General features: G+C 35.7%; 1 protein-coding gene across 3 annotated transcripts in view; it reads right to left on the bottom strand.

Annotated features, from left to right (window-relative positions):
• KAT6A (lysine acetyltransferase 6A) overlaps positions 1-19,827 on the bottom strand; it is a 112,469-nt gene that overhangs the window by 54,057 nt on the left and 38,585 nt on the right. For all 3 annotated transcript variants that reach the window (XM_090258846.1, XM_090258848.1, XM_090258847.1), the window contains one exon: positions 2,189-2,297. In XM_090258846.1, coding sequence (XP_090114972.1) covers positions 2,189-2,297 — 109 coding nt within the window. The remainder of the gene's footprint in view (positions 1-2,188; positions 2,298-19,827) is intronic.

Genomic DNA, 19,827 nt, shown 5'->3' with positions numbered 1-19,827 from the left:
GCAAGAATGTCGATTCATATCCTTTCCTAGTTCTCCTGTACAATGAATACAGTTGATATGTGTAACCAACAGGATACTGTTGAAATGACAGACTGTGAGTTCTAAGGTGAGGCTATAAAAGATACTGCAGATTCCACCTTGCTCTCTTTCTCTTAGACACCTGCTTGGGGGAATCCAGCTGCCATGTTATGGATGTATATGAAGAGGTCCACATGGCAAAGAACTAAGACCTCCTATTAATTGGCAGCACTAACTTGATAGCCAGTTAAGTGATTCATCAAGGAAACCTTCAGATGACTGAAGCACCAGTTGAAATCTTGATTACCACCTCATGAAAGATGTCAAGTCAAAATCACCCAGGTAAAAACCATGTTCAAATTCTTGACCCACAAAAATAACATGAAAAAATTTTTTTAAGTTTGTTATTGTTTTTAGCTTCTAAGTTTTGGAGTAATTTTCTTTTATAGAAATAGATAACTAACATTTATTCTACTAATTCTTTAAAAGTACCCTCTACAGTAAGTTTTCAAGTTGCATTCTTCCTTATCTTATAGAAACATACAGACCACCTCAAATATAATGCTTCTTAAAAGGCAGGGCTATCACACAACATTCCCAGTGGCTCTACTTCATTCCGACCTCACCTACAACAGATACATTTTAATCTGTTTCATATATTTGATTCCCATAAGATTTTTCAAGTCCTGGCTGCTGTGGCTCTGTGGATTGAGCGTCAGTCTCTGAGCCAAGTGTCGCTGGTTTGATTCCCAGTCAGGGCACATGACTAGGTTGCACATCAGGTCCCCAGTTGGGGGCGTGAGTTAGAGGCAACCACACAGTGATATTTCTCTCCCTCTCTTTCTCCTTTCCCCTCTCTCTAAAAATAAAATAAACAAATAATTGTTTTTTTAAAAAGATTTCTCAAAGGTTCCATTACTAAAATATAGTTTGGCAATCACTGCATTGTATGGCATGTCATTATTATTTTAACCTTATCATTTATGGTTTATATTTAACTGTGAAATCCACCCAGAGTATATTTTGGTTTGTGATACTACACTACATATGGTCACCTACTATGTAAGATATCTTTTCACCTTCTTCTAATGCCTTCTTATCCATAAAAACTGAAAAGCTAAAAACTATACATACTTCCTGGACTCTTTTGTGGCTAGGCTTTAAATATGAGCAAAGTTCTACTAACTGAATGTGTTTGAGTGATTTTTGAAAGGCAGAAATGAAGCAAAGATCATCTTCCTCTTCATACTGTTTTTTTAACAATAAGTAAAGTCATGAAAATGCCAATCTACTCTTTGCCTTCATGGCTACACAGAGACAGTTGTGATGATGGCCAAAGTGAGCATTTCTGTACCCAACTACAAAACGCAAGAGTTCCACGGTAGCCTCCCACTTCCACCTCTTTCAAATGGAGGCAGATATAGTGATTCCCTTGGTAGGTAAATTCTGCCATGTCCCAGGAATCAGTCCTTAAAGCCCAGCCTAGAGCATTGAATTCCTTTCCTCCTGAAGTACCTAGTGTGTTTTCTGATTTCTGAAACAAATATAAAACACTGAAAGTTAAGCCAATGATCAAAGACAATGTTGATTTCTGCCTTCCTGCAAAGCCTTCTAAGTTCTTAAAATGAAGACCAAGAATATCTCTGGAATTGACAAATTAAGAAACTCTTTGCAAAAATCTGTTTTAAAGCCCAGCATTTCACACAGCTCACTAAAATACAGTGTCAATACTCTTTATTTCCCAATGTGACATATGTAAGTTTCTAACAAGAAAAACAAGTCTGTTATCATCCTGGTTCTATTCAGCCTGAGGTATAAAACAAGAAAGATAACTAGGGATCATGTTTTAAAAAAAAAAACAAAAACAAAAACAAAACCCAGCAATAAATTCCAACTGATAGCTATAATTTGAACAGATCAACTGGACGCCAGGGAGTGGGGGGTTTCTATAGAAAGATTTTTATTAAAAAAACAAACAAAACAAAACAAAAAGCTAAGTTCTGATTTAATTTAACTGAATAAAATATTTCAACTATATATTTAAATCCCTCATCTAAGTTACCTTAAACCAGGATCAAATTAAAATATGATCAAGAATACAAACTTGGTTAAATATACTTCCCTCTTGCCTGATAGCATGTGTTAGAAAAAAATAAAGGGGATAACGTACCACTGTTGCCACAGTCAGCACAGGAGATGAGTTCCTCTGGCTTCTTTTCTCGGTTTTGTTCTTTTGTACCAAGACAGAAACTACAGATGGGAATTGGTTCAGCAACCGGCTGTAAAGAAAAACAATCACTCAGGCAATAGTATTTTTTCTTAGTATTGATCTGAAGATGTTAAAGTAGTTTTAAATTTCTGTAAGAGTTACATGTAACTTTAGGACAAATACATCACTCTCTTAATTTTCCAACTAAGGTGAGTTTTTACAAACTGGTCCTTGTAGTTCTTGGTCCAAAAAATCATATCCCAATCATGCTGGTCACTTAGAAACTAAATGCCACACTATAGATTAAACAAAGCAAATCCTTCACCTAAAGTTGAAAAATTTCAACTGAATTAAGTGCAAGAAATAACAATATCAGTCCTTAAAAAGAATGTGATAAAGGAGAAGAGTGATAAGATATATACAAATAAGCACTATATAAGGTAGAAGACATGAAGTTCTATAGGAGAGAAACAGTAGTGTTCTGTATAAATGAGAAAGAGAAATTCTAATTGTGATTTGGAAGAGAAGGGCTGAAAGAGGAAAACAACATTTATCAACTGCAAATACCGTTATCGAATCTTAAGAAGGTTTTCCAAGTACACTAGATAATAATTGTTGAAAGTAGGTTTAAACCTAGGTTACTATGTTCCTATGTCTACAGCACTGTCTCCTCCACCCCGGACCCTAAAGATGTAGAAAAAGGCAATACAGGTAGTATAAATGAGATTAACTCAGGTGTGTGCAGTCTGCTAAGGCCAGTGCTTAAAGGATATAGTTTCTGTGATAAGCTTGTGGGCACTGGGGTGAGATGCTAGATCCGTTTGTGGAGGCTGACACTGAATGTTATGTAAAGAAGTTGAATTTTATCCTGCAGGGAAAGAACAGAAGGTTACTAAACCAAAAGATGATTATCTCTATTTGAGAAAAATAATTCCAGGAGCTATATCAAAGACATATGGGGAAGACCTAAAGATAGGTAAAATATTTAAACAGTGGTTATAAGAGACTGGTGAAGACAAGGTAAGAACCTAACAAAAGCTAAGTAAATGAAATAGAAAAAACGACTATGGACTTAGAAACCAACTACTTGTGGAAGTGACAGAAAAGAAATGAGTTAAAACATGACTATCTTAACTGAAAAGATGGCAAGTCATCTTAAGAAAATTAGGAGGAAAGCAAAGAGACGGTAAGTTTGATTTCAGGTATGTTTAGTTTGGAAACCTCTCAGGCAACTATTTATGCTAGGCATTGTGCACGATAGTGATATAAAGCCTTCAAGATGTTATTAGTCTATGGGCAGGGGGCAGATAAAATGTTTGATATTAGTATTAAAATGCGAAACACAGAAGGAAGTGGTCAAGTAGGGGAAAGGCTTCACAGATTAAAGTTGTTCTGAAGGTATCTGACAGGGGTGTTCAAAGAAAATGAAGAATCAGGTTTGTGGCGGAAGAGGTTGGTTTGGGATTTACTGAGTTTAGAATGCGTATGGAACATCCATGTAGCAATACCCGTGGACATTACAATACAGACATCTGGAGTTCAAGGAAAAGGTTGATCTGGAAATAAAAATCTAGAAGTCATATACATACAAAATGACATTAAGGCTCTCAGAGTTGATGAGTTTGCCCGTGGAGAATAGACAGAAAGAAAAGAGCTAAGGTCAGCATACCAATATGTAAGTGACTGGAAGAGGGAAAAGCCTGAAAAAGAAATAGATCTGTGAAAGAGTTGGATGGTACATCAATATAGAAATGTCCAACACAAGCAAACTAATAGTACTGCTCAGCCAAGAGATTTAGAGACAAAGAGCTGGAAGCTGTCTTAATAATTGTGGCTGTGGTAAAGACCAACACACTCCTCTCTTTTAAAAAGAATATGAAAAAGAACCAGGAAAGACTACCTCCAGGAGTAGAAACTTGAAGTAAACTTTAAAGAAGGCCTAGAGAAAAGGCAGAAGCAAGCTCATGAAGTTTGACCTTTATGTTGTAACTTCTAAGTACCATGAAAAGATGTTAAGCAGAATGATATGACCAGGATTTAAATTTTAGAGACGTCCATCTATAAAGCAATTGAAAATAGATTATAAGGAATATGAGCTATAATTATAATCCAGGCCATGAGTAAGGAGGGCTTGTATTAAGGCGCTGACAAAAGGAATGGAGAGGAAGGATAAGAGATGCTTAACCCTTTGAGTGCCATGAGTAATTGCTAAAATTCGTGTGAGAAATGCTAGGCTATTTTGCTGAGACATGCAGAGTTTATGAAAAATGTCTATAAAAACTATTATTCATAATAATTTGCTGAAAATTTCACGACATAAAGTAAATACACTCTTCTTTTGTAAGCAGTGTTCTTTGATGCAATTTAGCAAAAAATTGACTGCATTAAAATTATTTTATTATAACAATTATTTTAGAAAAAATAAATTATGTCCTTTAATATGGCTTTTGAAGTATAATATATGGCATAATATAAAACCTATGATTATAATTTGAAAAAACACGTAGCAACACAGATAACAAGAAGTATACCAAGTATTGCATAAATTTTTGAGGAAAAAAAGAAAACTTCGTAACATACAAAAAAATTAACACAAACAGTATTCACACTAGAGACATATATCAATAGGTATCAACAGTGAAAAACAGTTTATAAACAAAATGCTAACGCTATACCGTGAAGCAATGAAAATGCCCATTAGCAAAAGCTTCCTTACCATGCACACTGCATAGTTTCGACGATAATTGCAAAGATAAATGAAATTAAAAGGACTGTTTAAAATGTAAGTAAAAATTATAACAGAATTAATATGTATGTATTTGAACAAGCATAAAATTTCGAAATTTGGATCAACATGAGAAAAAGTTATATCAATATATAACATGAGGTACCAAAAAAGAAAACAAAACATAATACAAATTATTCCATTGTTATTTACATTTATAGTCATTGAAAAAGAGTCTCTGGGAGTGACGCTGGCACTTTTGGGAAAATTTGTCAGCGTACCTCACAGCAACATTGGCACTCAAAGGGTTAAGACAGAACTGGCAGAATTTGATGGCTATTTAGGGTGGGGAGCACAATAAGAAAGATGAAAAACTTAGAAAGTCACCATTAAAGACATGAAAAGGCAAGTCACAGAATGAAAGATATTAACATAATTAACAAATGGCTCATATGTAGAACATTTAAAGAACTCTTAACATATCATTACGGAAAAGACAGACAATTAAATAGAAAAGTAGGTAAAAGACTTCAAAGAGTAATTCACAACAGCAAATACCTGAATAATACATAAATGGGCAATAAACACAAGAAAAAATGCTCAACCTCATTATCCATCAAGGAAGTAGATCTTTAAGAATGGCTAAAACCATCCTGGCTGGTTGTGGCTCAGTGAACTGAGTGCTGGCCTGCAGCCCGAAAGGTTGTGGTTCAATTCCCAATCGGGCCACATGCTTGGGTTTCAAGCCAGGTCCCCAGTTGGGGGCATGAGAGAGGCAACAGATCACTGTTTCTCTCACACATCATGCTTCTCTCCCCCTCTTTCTCCCTCCTTTCCCACTTAAAAATAAATAAATAAAATCTTTTAAAATAATAAACAGAGGAAGAACGGCTAAAATTGTGAAGACTGACAACAGTAAGTGTTGACAAGAAAGTGAAAGAGGAATTATCTTACACTGCTAACTGGAATATAAATTGAAAAAAAAACTCTGAAAACTATATAACACTATCTACTAAAATAAAACACAGGCATACCATATGATGCAGCACTTCAACTCCTAGATATATGCCCAAATGAAGTACCTACACACATAAACAACAAATCATACATAAAAATGATCAGAGCAGCATTATTCATAACAAAATTTACTCAAACAAAATTTACCCAAATAACTAGCAATGGTTGCTCACATAATTGTGCTATATCTATACAAAAGAATATTAACAGTAATGAAAACAAATTACAGTCAGTAACATGGATGTATATGACAAACAACAGTAAACAAGAATAGACACAAAGTATATACAGGCTGGGCAAAAGTAGGTTTACAGTTGTTCATGTGGAAGATAATACAATAATTTCTAAATAACAAGAATAAACTCTGTTTCACATACTCATAACTGTAAGCCTACTTCTATCCACCCTTGTACACTGCATCATTTTATTTTATGTACATAAAATTCAAAAACAGTTCTTTGTTATTATAAGTTAGGATAGTTGTTATGTTTAGGGAGAAAGGAAGAGGTAGTACATTAGAAAAAAGACTTATGAGGTGCTGGTAACGTTCTTTTCCTTGACCTGAATGGTGGTTTCATATATGTTAATTATGTAATAATTAATAATTAAGGCATAGACTTACAATCTATGTACTTTTCTGTATGTATATTTTAGTTAGAAAGTTAAATTTAAATTAATAAACATCTACAGTGTAGGACTGTGGTACCTTTGGAATATTCTACCAGAAATACCACTGATCATTTGGACACTGGAGTTTGGGACTTTAGGATAGAGAATAGACTCGAGATAGATTTAAAAGATATCAACATGCAGGTGGTAACTGCTAGCGCCCAGTGAGAACATGGAGTGGGTAGAACATGGTTGACAGTAAGGGGAAGGGTGTAGAGACGTGAGATGAAGTCTGAGATAGAGGAATGTCAACAGTTAGAAACAAGGGGGTGGGGAGGGTAAGGAGACAAGAAAGGACCAGTCTGAAAAAAAAAAAAAAACAGAACCAAGAGAAGTGATAACACAAGAATTTCAAGAAGCAAAGAGGAATCAACAATGTTAGGAAGATAAAATATCTAGAGGATTCTACAACTGAGAAACAGTTAAAACCTCACTAAGAGTATACCCTTTCACTGACAAAATAAAAACTAAAGTCATGCTTAATACTGTTTGTTTTCTAACTAACAAAATGCCATGAAGGGACAGAGACCAAACAGGAGATAGCAAAAAAGAAATGACAAAGAGTTTTGATGTGTTCAAGATATTTAAGATGTGACAGACTAAACCTATTTAAAATATGGAAGAGAAGACACATGGTCAGAGATTCAAGAAGCAAGAAATAACAGGAAGATATGTAGTAAGGTTTAGAGCTGCACTGTTCAATTCAGTAGGTACTACAATACGTGACTAGTTAAATTTAAAATAAAATTAAGTTAAATTAATTCCTGACGTACTAGCCACATTTCAAATGCTCAACAGTCACATGCAGAGTGGCTACAGTATTAAGCATACAAATACAGAACAATCCCATCATTACAGAAAGGTCTATTGGATAACACTGGTTTAAAGAGGATGAACTTATTTTCAATTTTTTTTTCAAGGATGATTTTATAGTAAATTTACTGGGGTGACATTAGTTAGTAAGATTATATAGGTTTCAAACCTAATCTCTATGGTACATTATTCTTCATATTGCACTGTGTGCCTACCACCCAAAGTCATCTTCCGTCACCATATACTTGACCCCCTTGACCCTTTACTACCTCCACCACCCCCCTTCCCAAAAGAGGACAAATTTTAAAGCATGGGTAAAGGGACTGACTTTAGTAGTATAGATATAGAGGCATATTGTTTGTAGATGGAATAGTAGAAACAGGGAAAGGATGAGAATGCTAATTTCTGGTATCTTCATTATTTCTGGAAAGTAGGAAGTAAAATCACCTGCTACAAGTGGGGCAGGGATTGGTTAGATAGAGCATGAGAAAGTGAGAGCTGACTGAGAAAACTGAGAGGTGAGACTGACTGGGGCCAAGAACAGAGTTAACAAAAAACACTCTCCTATCAAAATGGAAAACATAAACACGTTCCTCAGGGAAGACAGAATCAGGAAAGTAGGTATTAACAAAGAGAATAAATTCAAAACATGAGAGAAAAGTTGATGGAAGCCCTGCAGAATGGCCTTTATCTTTTCACTAAAATAGAAGGCTCAAAGAAAAGTAGATGGGTATGGGTTTGGGCATCTATCGAGAGCAGGAAAAGTCTGGAAGCCTCTAAGTGGAAGGTGATAGGGAATCATTTAGTGCTAGTAAATTAAACTGTCAATCAACCCTAACCACAAAGCCAAGATCCGAAAGAATCAATTTCTATTATTTCCAATCAAAATGGTTATACAAGTTTCCTTAACACCTCTGAAGTCTCCAACTGACAAAATCAGAGAACTGTAGACTGCCAAGATAAACCAAAGGGTAAGGTCCACTAGGATGCAAATATTTCTAAAATGGTTGGCCACAAAGTTGAGGACATCATAAGCAAAAAGGACTGACAAACAAAGTATAAGGAGTTAAGGTACCATAGAAATCCTGACGAACTGGAAATAAAGGTCCAGCAGTAAGTAACATTGGAAAAGTAGAGGGAATGGGGATTGTGCTCAGGAAAGGAATTTTAGAGTTTATAATTTCCTAAGTATAAAGTTTTAGCTAATAAAAAAAAAGTCAAATGTGCATGTATTATTTAATATTTACCAAGCACTATTCTAGACTCTTGTGGGTACAGTGGTGAAAAAGCAGATCAAGGCCCACTTTCATAGTTTCCATTCTAGCTGAGTGCAGAAGAAAGTGAAGTTGAAGACAATAAAGTTAAGGAAGTCAAAAAGCTGGGAAAACATGATTTTAAAAGAATCATATAAATGTGTTCAAGTCAACAAAAATAATGAATGCCCAAGATGAGAAAGTTTTACAAAAATTTTTCTAAAGTATCAAAGTAAAAGAGTATTGGTAAATGACAGTTCTCCCCACCCCCTAAAAAAGAAGAGATTGTGGTATTAGTAGATGAGAAGAACTTATCGTCAGAAGAATTTGCTTAATAAAGGAATTAATAATCATCTTTAGAGGCTGTGAAGATCAAAGAATGTATCTACTCTTCTTGAGTCTCTCTCCGCCTCTTTTAAAAAGAGGCCTAAGAGGGGTAAGTGATTTAAGACAAACTGGCTGCCTGGTTACTTGGGGACTGTGTAGCCAGTCAGTTTAACTCAATTGTTCTGGTACTTATCAAATGACCATAGTCTTAGACTTTGCCCACTCATTACAGAAAACAATTTGTTGACTATTTCCAGTAACAACAACTTTAAGTTTATACACTACTGATATATACAATGCGAAAATAAAATAGTCTGAAAAGCAACCTGTTAAGTCAAATACGGACCCTGGTCCAAACAGACTCAAATTACATAGAAACAGCTAGTTTTTAGTAACACATTGCAATGCAGCCATATTTCCTACCTAAACACTTCACGCTGAAGATGTTATTCCTGGATATCACAGACTGAGTATAAAAACGGTAAACTTTTCAGCTACCAAAGCAAAACTGAATCCACAGAAAAATACTATTCCTGATAACGATAACGATTTTTAAAAACTAATTGTTAATTTCAGGTTTGCTTTTTTTTTAAGTGCAATTTGGGAAACTGTAATAGTACTTTGAGAATTAGTCATTTTAGCTGATGAGTTACAAGCAAAAAATGTGATTTAAACAAACTTTCTAGGTTACAACATAATCTGTGAGGTCTGTGAGGTTTTCTTTGTTGATCAAACAGCACTGCTAATCAATAATTATAATTTTAGAATATGGCTAACTATACTGTTAAAGAGCATTAAAAACTACAATTCCAGATCTTTCTCATTCCCATAATATTAATGAGCTTGAAAATCAGATATTTAAACCTGAAATGTACTTGGAGTGGTCTTAGGACAGTGAAGAGATATTCATAACATTGTCCAAATAAAACCCTACAAGCTGGTTTCAATTATCTTTTAGCACAAAGATAAAATAAGAACAATTGTTAATAAGATTTCTTAAATCTGTGTAAAGATAGGCAACATGTAATATAATGACTGTTACTACACCTGTCCAAGCTTAGCCCTTATCTTATATCTATATAAAGTAAATCTGTTTCCACAGCTTATAAAGTTTGTAGCAAATGACCTTAGGAACCGTTAAACACAGCAGCCCAAGTTAACCTGTTAAAAGGTAAGTCAGAGCATGTCAGTTGGCTGTCCTAACCCCTCCATCCAGTCCAATGACTTCCGTATCAGGTTAAACGCCAAATGACCAACAAGGCCCTATGTGATCTGTACCCACTCCTGTCACGTATATACACACAATAACTCTCTGACCTGATTTCTTACTGCTCTCCTCTTCTTACATTCTACTCCAGCTTCCTTGCTTGCTTTTCCTTTTCAAGCCAGATGTTCGAGTCACAGGGCCTTTGCAGTCTTTGCTTTCCTTCTAGCTGGAATTCTCTACCCTACATCCTTCAGATCTCTACTCAAAAGTCACCTTCCCAGTAAAGATTTCTTTGACCATTCCATCTAACATTTCAAAATAACTCAGCAACCACAATAATTCATATCCCCCCTTCCTTGCTTTATCTTTCCTTTAATTATTTTCACATAATTTACATATTATATATATGTGTATCTTACTATTTATCCCCCACTAAATGTGAACTCTACAAAGGTTCTTTCTATCTGTTTGTTCAGGACTGCATTCCTAGTACTAAGAACAGTGCCTAGTATATAGTATACATTGAGTGTTGTTCAATGCATTAAATTACCTTGCAGAACTAGAAATAATAAGAAAAATAGTATCTTATAAAGAATAGTGAGTTTGTATGAGCCTAATAAAGCTATGAGCATCTTAATAACATATAAATATTCTGTTTACAAAGTACACAGTAACTAAGATTCTGCCACAGCAACCCATTTCCATTCAATTTCTCAAAAGTAGGGGGAAATTTGTGGCAGGAGGTACTGAGATTGTACCCTGTGTCATCTGTTACTCCAGGTTGCCTTAGCACGATGTTGAGATCTCCATTATAATCACCAGATGGCAGCATTGAGGCAAATACATAGTAGATGCTCTCAGAACAAGTAGACTGTTGAGTAGCATTCCGAGTTGAACTTTTGGAAATAACTTTTAAAAATAAGAATAGTAAAAATTTTGCCCAGAGATCTCTACTATGTGAGGACCATGAAAGAAAATAATTTTGAGACACAAGAATTTAGTCTATCTTAAATATAATGGCATTTTCTAGTTATCCAAATACATCATCTGAGGTAGTCCCATCTTAAAGTCCAATTTTCATTTCTCCTCCAAGACTTGCCTTTAATTTCTTAGATCCCTTATACACTTGTCATTGTCTCTATTTTATAACATCTTCTGAGGAATTCAAACCCACATTTATGTTGTCTCTGTTGTTAAACACTGACATAAGGATAGTCAAGAATCTGTTTTGTTTATGTAATTATTTCCAGTTATTCCAAGGCTGAATTGAATAATAAAGTCTAGAATTTGTGACCACCAAAATTTTCAAGGAAAAAAACTGCACTCGTAAACTTATGACTACAGAAACCTCTAGATCACTTCATGGGCTATCAGGCAATAAAGATGTGTAATATTTTTTTAAGCTACAAGCTTTCTCAAATTTTACTGCCACTGGAAATAACTGAGCCAAGTTAGCATAGCCGATTTTAGGAATATGAAAGAAGTACATAATTCATATAAGACTCCCTATCATACTCAAACATGCACTAAACAATAAAAAATTGTTGCATCATTCTTCCTTAGAGTTAAATAGAAAACATTTATAAAGCATTAAAAACCATTATTTAAAAACTTAGGTGCAACTATAATTACTGCAACTATTTTTTTTTAATTAAGTGGTATACCACAAAAGGACAAATATTGTATGATTCCACTTACATGAGGTAGTAGTTAAATTCATGTAGCTGAAATGTAGAACAGAGGTTACAAGAAGCTGGGAGGAGAGGGAGAACAGGGAGTTATTGTTTAAAGAGTATAGACTTTGAGATGATGAAAAAGTTCTAGAAAATGGATACTGGTGATGTTTTCAAAATACTGTGAAGGTACTTAGGGTCACTGAATTGTACATTAAAACATGTTTAAAATGATAAATTGTATGTTTTGTAAATTTTATCACAATCAAGAAAATGAAGAAAAATTGCTAAGTGGTACAGATTTTTTCATATTCTCACAAAGCAGATGATTTAAGTAATGGGCCAAAATTCATGCAGTTAAAAGCAGTTACTATTATTTGTCTTCCTCTTGAAAACCTCTATCTTTAACTGTTCCTGTGGAACCCCTTATTATGTTTACCTTAAGTGCAATAATTAAGACTTAGAAATAAAGGGTTAATTCCTCCCAAAATTAAAAAAAGAAAATTTTTTTAAATTACTCATAAGAAATTCTGGTATGGAATTTCAATGTTAGCCATTTTATGCTCACTGTACCTACATCGAAGTTAGTTGGATTTTAATCAAATAATAGCTCACCCTTATGCCTTAACAATTTTCTTGTAAGGCAGTCTAAAAATTAAAATCTATCAAACAAGCATTACTCAATGTTAAATTAAACCCTCTTTCTGAGTGCTGTGTATCTGGTCCGGCCAAGTTACTCTGCATGAACCACCTAAGTTCCTCTCAAATCTACCCACCTAACTTCACTTCCTTACTTTTAACTTTTCTTAAAGCTACAGCCTCACCTACCTCTTTTGAATTTTCCTAGCAGTTTCAAAGTTTTATTAACCTACCCCATTCTTCTCCTGCAATTATAATCAAGTAAATTTAACTGCAAATTAACGTTCTTCATTGGATGTTTATTTTACAACTTGAAACAAATAATTTTCAGCTGAGATATCATTTACTAGTTAATCATAACTACTGCTGAAGTACTATAATTTATATAATAAACTAAAAGAATGGCTTTATTATATAGGATAAATAACCAAAAGACAAAGGGGAGATAATCTTAGCTTAGAAAAGTGGAAAACTGAACTATTCTTAGTCATGGTACAGTGAAAGAAAGCAAAATGGTGCTTAGTGACTGAATATGAGAAAAACAAATACTTGAGATGATGAAAAAATTCTGAAAAACAGCATGAGAAAAACAAAATACTATCCAGCCCTGGCTGGTGTGGCTCAGTGGATTGAGTGCCAGCCTGCAAACCGGAAGGTCGCTGGTTCAATTCCCAGTCAGGGCACATGCCTGGGTTGTGGCCAGGTTCCTGGCTGGGGGCGCACAAGAGGCAACCACACATTGATGTTTCTCTCCCTCTCTTTCTTCCTCCCTTCCTCTCTCTCTAAAAACAAATAAATCTGTAAAAAAAAATTTTTCAGGAAAAGAAATTAAAAAAGCAACAACAATTTCTCCAAAATACTATCCAAATCATGATAAGTCTGGCACTGTAATATAACAAATTTAAGAAGATAAAAAGTAAGTATTCTCATTTTCAAAGCACTTATAAATATCAGTAAATACAAAACACAAAATAATCAGAAAACAAATACTATTCCCATTATCCACTTACACACCAAAAAACTCAGAAGTCCTTTGAGGGAATATTTGAACAACTAGATTATTCCAATATTATAATGGAAACAAACTAACACACAGAACACTAGGAAACTAAAACTCTGTTGAGAAAGCTGAACAAAATACACTGTTCTCTTCCAGTCGGGCAAGCTCTCCTCTCAGTTTTACCCAGTTCTTCATTCCTTCACTGCTAATGGCCTTGGGTGAACTCGTGTTCCTCTCAAATCCTTCCCAACAGTTTAGAATTCAACATTCCTTCATCTTTTCCAGAAAGACAGCACTAGATAAGCAGAAATCACCCTAGACCTCTTAATTTACCTCTTATGTGTCTTGCACACAGTATGTACTAAATAAGCACATTTTGAAATTAATTTTACAACAAAATTATGCTTAGCTTCAGACAGGTTTATCAGTAACTGGCTCAAAGCCTCTCCTCCAAGATTCAATAATCTTCAGGGGAGGTGAACTTGGTAGGATTTAATCTCTTTAAATTCTTCAGCACACTATATACTATCAAGCAATCTATATAACTCCTTATTAAACATATTTGTAGGATAACCTACAAGATATACAACATAGAAAAAAGTCCACTTTCCATTATTTATAGCCTACAATAAGGTAACCCTGTATAATTCTATCAGTTTCGACACAATCCATTAGCCATTACAAAGCCTTAATAGGGGTACTAAATTGAATTCAATTTTATTATGATGAGTTCATTCAATGACTTCTACAATAAGGTTGGTGAAAGTAAGTTAATGGTATAATTAGATCAATAATAACCAATTTCAATTTATATTTTTGCTATGCATATTGATTACTATAAACTTAGATGAGAAAGCAATCATCTGTCAAGCTCCTATAACAATTTTCTATTTCCTAATCAGAGGTGACATCAAAAATTAGAGTATGCATATTTTCTGAATTTAAGTCCTATGCTAAGAAACTGCAGTTAACTTTCTTTCACATATTCATCAGTTATTTGAAAGCTCCACCTTGTCTGTCAGTGGTATATCATTTTCTTCACTCATCCAAATATGGTACTGCCAAGTTATTACTGTCTCTCCCTTCTTTGTGGTCCCTTCCTCTCCGTTTTAGTTTCTTTTATATACTTATGGCTCTCTCTAGTTCACAATCCTATCACCATAAGCAATCTTCTATATGGACTGACTCCCTCTAGTCTTTGGTATTTTTCTATATATTGCTATCAGAATAATACCCCTAAAACACTATTTATTTTTATCCAGCTACTTGCCTGTCTCAAACTTACACAACATATACCAACTGCCAACACCTACAGTTACTCAATTCCCTCCACCATATACTAAACTACTTTTCTCACAACATTTTCCTCTACTCTCAATCTATTCATTTGTCTTCAGAAATCATACTTCATGCTCCTTCTCTATTTTACCCCATCCCTCAGAGTCCTTTGTATCCCTGTCCCTAAGAATCAGCTCAGTAGAGCTTAGAAACAGACTGGATTCTGACACTTATGGCATCACTTTGGCCAAGTTACTGAACCTCTTTGATATGAAATAGTACAACATAACTACCACATAAGTCCTTGTGAAGAGTAAGTGGGATAAAGTTATGTGACTGTAACTCAAAAGAAGCACCTATAAATAGTGGTTTCCTATATCCCTTTTCAAAACTATCCTTCGAAGCTTATCTTTGGTAAGCGACCAACTGCCACTTTTCAAGTCAGGGAAAGATTGTTTTGTACTGTTTTAACATCAAAAGAAAAAAAAGGTGATTACAATTTTCTGTGGACTGATTTTCTATATATGTTATTTATATGACTGCATTAACATTGTAAAAAATCTTTTTGTACGTACATATTTACCACACTCCACATTACCCACTTTATTATTTTTTGAGGATTTTATTTATTTTTAGAGAGAGAGGGAGGGAGGGAGGGAGGGAGAAAGAGAGGGAAAGAAACATCAATGTGTGAGAGAAACATAGATTGGCTGTCCCCCGCATGCCCCAAAGCAGGAACCTGGCCAGCAGCCAAGGCATGTACCAGAACCGGGAATAGAACTGGCAACCCTTCACCTTGTAGCATGACGTCCAACCTATTAAGCCACAGTAGTCAGGGCATGTTACCCACTTAAAAAAAAAATTCACTGGTACTTGAGTACAAGAGCATTAGCAAAAGGATATTTTCTATCCTAAAAATACAAGGTGGGACAAAAGGAGGTTTATGGTTGTGAGTGCATGAAAGACAGTTTGTTCTTATATTATTATTTATTGTATTATTTCCCATAAAAACAACTGTAAACCTACTTTTGCCGCACCCTATATACGAAAGTGTTAGGTTAGAAGGAGCAAGATCTTCAACAAGACTTTAATATTCACTACATTTTTAAGACATTGCCAATTGTGAGCATTATCTGGCCAATATCTAAAGTAACACTTGAACAAATTGGCAAACGCCATCATTTTCCTCAAGACCTACCAAAAATAATAACTAATGCATATCTGATAGGAAGTATGTATTTCTGTTACTATCAGAATCACGATGTTCAGATCCGGAAGTAACCTTTAAAAACCATTATATAGTTATTTTACCAAAGATAAAAATCATTGTCAAAGGCTATATATGACTAGTAAAGTCATTAAAGTTATTCAAATTCAGGTAGATGTTCTGACTCCAAGTCCAATATAACTTCAACTAGGTCACTCAATGAAACAAACTATAGGCCAAATTTTTTTACAACTTACACATTACATTTACTTGCTTGAAAGCTTTCTAATGATACATACATTATTTTACATAGTTGATCTTAACTTTGTTCACACTCAAGACTGCTCAATTGCTGCTGTTGCCAGTGGTTTGTTTTCTTTCAGGATCAAGGTGGGTACTTTCATATAAAATCTTATATTTAATTCCTTCTCTGGCCATTCTTTCCCGGACTCTTAGTCTTACATAATTATACCTACGATGGAACCAGAACCTAAAGTCACCATGATAAATCCTCCTACTCCAACACAACATGATCTTTTAATTCTACTAGTTAACAAAAAATGTCCAAGGCCAGCCACAATATCAGGTATCACACAATATCAAGTATCTTTCACAGGGAATGGTCTCAACATCTAAAATTCCTAGGAGTCACCATGGCTAGTGTGGCTCAGTGGATTGAGCACTGGCCTGCGAACCAAAGTTCAATTCCCAGTCAGGACACATGCCTGAATTGCAGACCACGTCCCCAGCTGGGGGCGTATGAAAGGCAACTGATCAATGTTTCTCTCACACATGGATGTTTCTCTCCCTCTCTTCCTCCCTCCCACCTTTCCTCTATCTCTGAAAATAAATAAAATAAAACCTTAAAAAAAAAATTTCTAGGAGAACCTTGCCAGGCCGGGGGTAGCTCAGTTGGTTACAGTGTCATCCCAATATGCCAAGGTTGGAGGTTCGATCCCCGGTCAGGGCACATATAGAAGCAACCAATGAATGTATAAATAAGTGGAACTGTCTCTGTCTCTCTCTGTCTTCCCTCCTTCTCTCTCTCTCCCTCTCTCTCAAATAAATAAATAAATAAATTCCTACGAGCTTAAAGTGCTTCCCCTTCTGGGACTTGCTGAGCTCCGGCATGGTGTCCATGGGGATGTCTGATGAAATAAATTTTTGAAAGAAAAAAAAGACTTCACAAATGGAAAATGTTGAGCTTCCATTACTAGTAAACAGTTACACTATTTACTAACAATATGGTGTGGCAGGATTTAAACTTACATATTTAAAACTAAAACTAACCAGAGGTTCTCTTGCCTTATTCAAAGAATAGGATTATTCATAGCAACAAGAAATCAATCTTCTGACTTCCAGCCAAGATGAAGGCCTAGACAGACATGCTGTGTCTCCCTCCACAACTAAGAAGGAACACAACTACCTCAAAACTAGAGACAACCAGAAGTTCCAGAAAATCGAGCCACACGGAAGTCCAACAAACAAAGATATAAAGAAGAAATATTCATTCAGACAGGTAGGAGGGGCAGAGCCGGGGTGAAGAGGACGCAGTGTGGTAGCAGCAGCAGGGGTGGAACCGGTAGGTAGGCAAAAAGCACAGTCACACGTTTTAAAAAGTAGGGAGGGACATCCGGTGAGTGCTCCCAGCACCAGACCAGACCTCACAGCTCATCAGCTCATAGTCCCAGTGCCGGAGAAAATAAAGCCTCACTGCTTCTGACTGTACAAACCAGTGGGGGTTGGGGCAGAGGGAGAAATTGCTGGTCTCTCAGTAGAGTCCACTTTTTCAAAGGGCCCACATGGTTCTAGAACGTCCGAAGACCCACCCACTCTGGGAATGACGGCCAGGGCAATAGCTAGAGAAGCGCCAGTCCCATATGGAAGTGGGAGAAGTGCCTGGAAACAGGGCAAGTGCTGAGCAAGCACCACTGTTCCCTCTCAGACCCCTCCCCCACATACAGCGCCACAGTGTGGTGAAACGGGTCACCTGTACTGATGAATACCTAAGGCTCTGCCCCTTACAATGTAACAGGTGCGACAGCTGTGCCTAAGACACAGAGGCAAACAAACACAGGAGCCTGTCAAGATGAGACAGAGAGATATGGCCCCAAAGAGGGAATGGATCAAGGTTCCAGTTGGAAAACTAAGCAACAAGGAGACAGCCAACCTAACAAACACAGAGTTCAAAACACTGGTGATAAAAGATGCTCACAGGCCTGACAGATATGTTTAAGTATGGCAAACACATAAGGGAAAAAGTGAAGGCTATGCTAAATAAAATGAAGGAAAAACCACACAAAACAAATGATGAAGGGAAGGAAACTGGGGTTCAAATCAATGATTTGGAACAAAGGAAGAAAAAAACAGTCAATCAGTACAGAATGAGGAAACAAGAATTAAAAAAATAAGGAGAGACTTAGGAACCTCTGGGACGACTTTAACGTACCAACATCTGAATCATAGGGGTGCCAGAAGAAGAGGAAGAGCAAGAAATTGAAAGCTTATGTGAAAAAATAAAGAAGGAAAACTCCCCATATTTGGCAAAGGAAATAGACATACAAGTCCAGGAAGCACAGAGAGTCCCAAACAAACTAGAGACCAAAGGATGACCACACCAAGACACATCATAATTAAAATGCCAAAGGTTCAAGATAGAGAGAATCTTAAAAGCAGCAAGGAAAAAGCAGAGAGTTACCTACAAAGTGGTACCTATAAGACTATCAGCTGATTTCTCAAAAGAAACTTTGCAGGCAAGAAGTACATATTCATTGTGATGAAAAGCAAGGAGCTATAACCAAGATTACCCTATCCAGCAAAGCTGTCATTTAGAAGGGAAGGGCAGATGAAGTACTTCCCAGACAAGGTAAAGCTAAAGGAGTTCATCATCATCAAGCCATTATTACATGAAATGTTAAAGGGACTTATTTAAGAAAAAAAACATCAAAATTACAAACATTAAAATGACAACAAACTCACAACTATCAACAACTGAATCTAAAAAATGAAAACAAAATCCAACTAAGCAAACCAGAAGAGGAACAGAATCATAAGTATGGGGATCATTTGGAGGGTTATCAGCTTGGAGAGGGAAAGGGGAGAAATGGTGCAGGCATTAAGAAGCATAATCAGTTGGTACAAAATAGACAAGGGGAAGTTAAGAATAATATAGGAAAGGGTGAAGCCAAAGAACTTATATGCACAACCCATTGACATAACTAAGGTGGGTGGGATTGCAGGAGGGAAAGGGGTTACTGGGCATAGGGAAGCAAAGGGAAGAAAAAAACTGGGACTACCATAACAACATAACCAATAAAATATACTTTTTAAAAAAGAATATAAAACAACATATGGGTGGAACAAAAGTAGGTTTACAGTTATTTGTATAGAAAATGATACAATAATTAATAAATAATACAAGAATAAACTTTTTTTGCGTACTCACAACTGTAAACTTACTTTTGCCCCCACCCTGTATGTTGAGATTCATACATAAAATTATATATAAATTGCTTTTTTTAGTAAGTGCTAAAAAAAAAAGTCAATCTTTTATCCATTTTCCCCTACTCCCACAGCAGGTTCCTAAATGTAACTAAGGGGTAATATGATCTTAGTTTTAGCAAAATCCATTAGCATCTTTGTAAATGAATAAGGCAAAACTCTCCTGCCTAAGAAACAGAGTACTGAGAGGGGGTCAAGAAATTTGGAGACTGAGATGGCCAGTGACAAATTTCTAGAGGTAGGGTGGTCAAAGGCCTTTTTAAGATTTACATAACACTGAGTTCTAAACTG

Source organism: Furipterus horrens, unplaced genomic scaffold (assembly GCF_987537825.1).
Source record: "Furipterus horrens unplaced genomic scaffold, mFurHor1.1.pri manual_scaffold_12, whole genome shotgun sequence".
Lineage (NCBI taxonomy): Eukaryota > Metazoa > Chordata > Mammalia > Chiroptera > Furipteridae > Furipterus > Furipterus horrens.
Note: the sequence above shows the minus strand (reverse complement) of the source record. Positions and strands in the feature narration are given on the sequence as shown.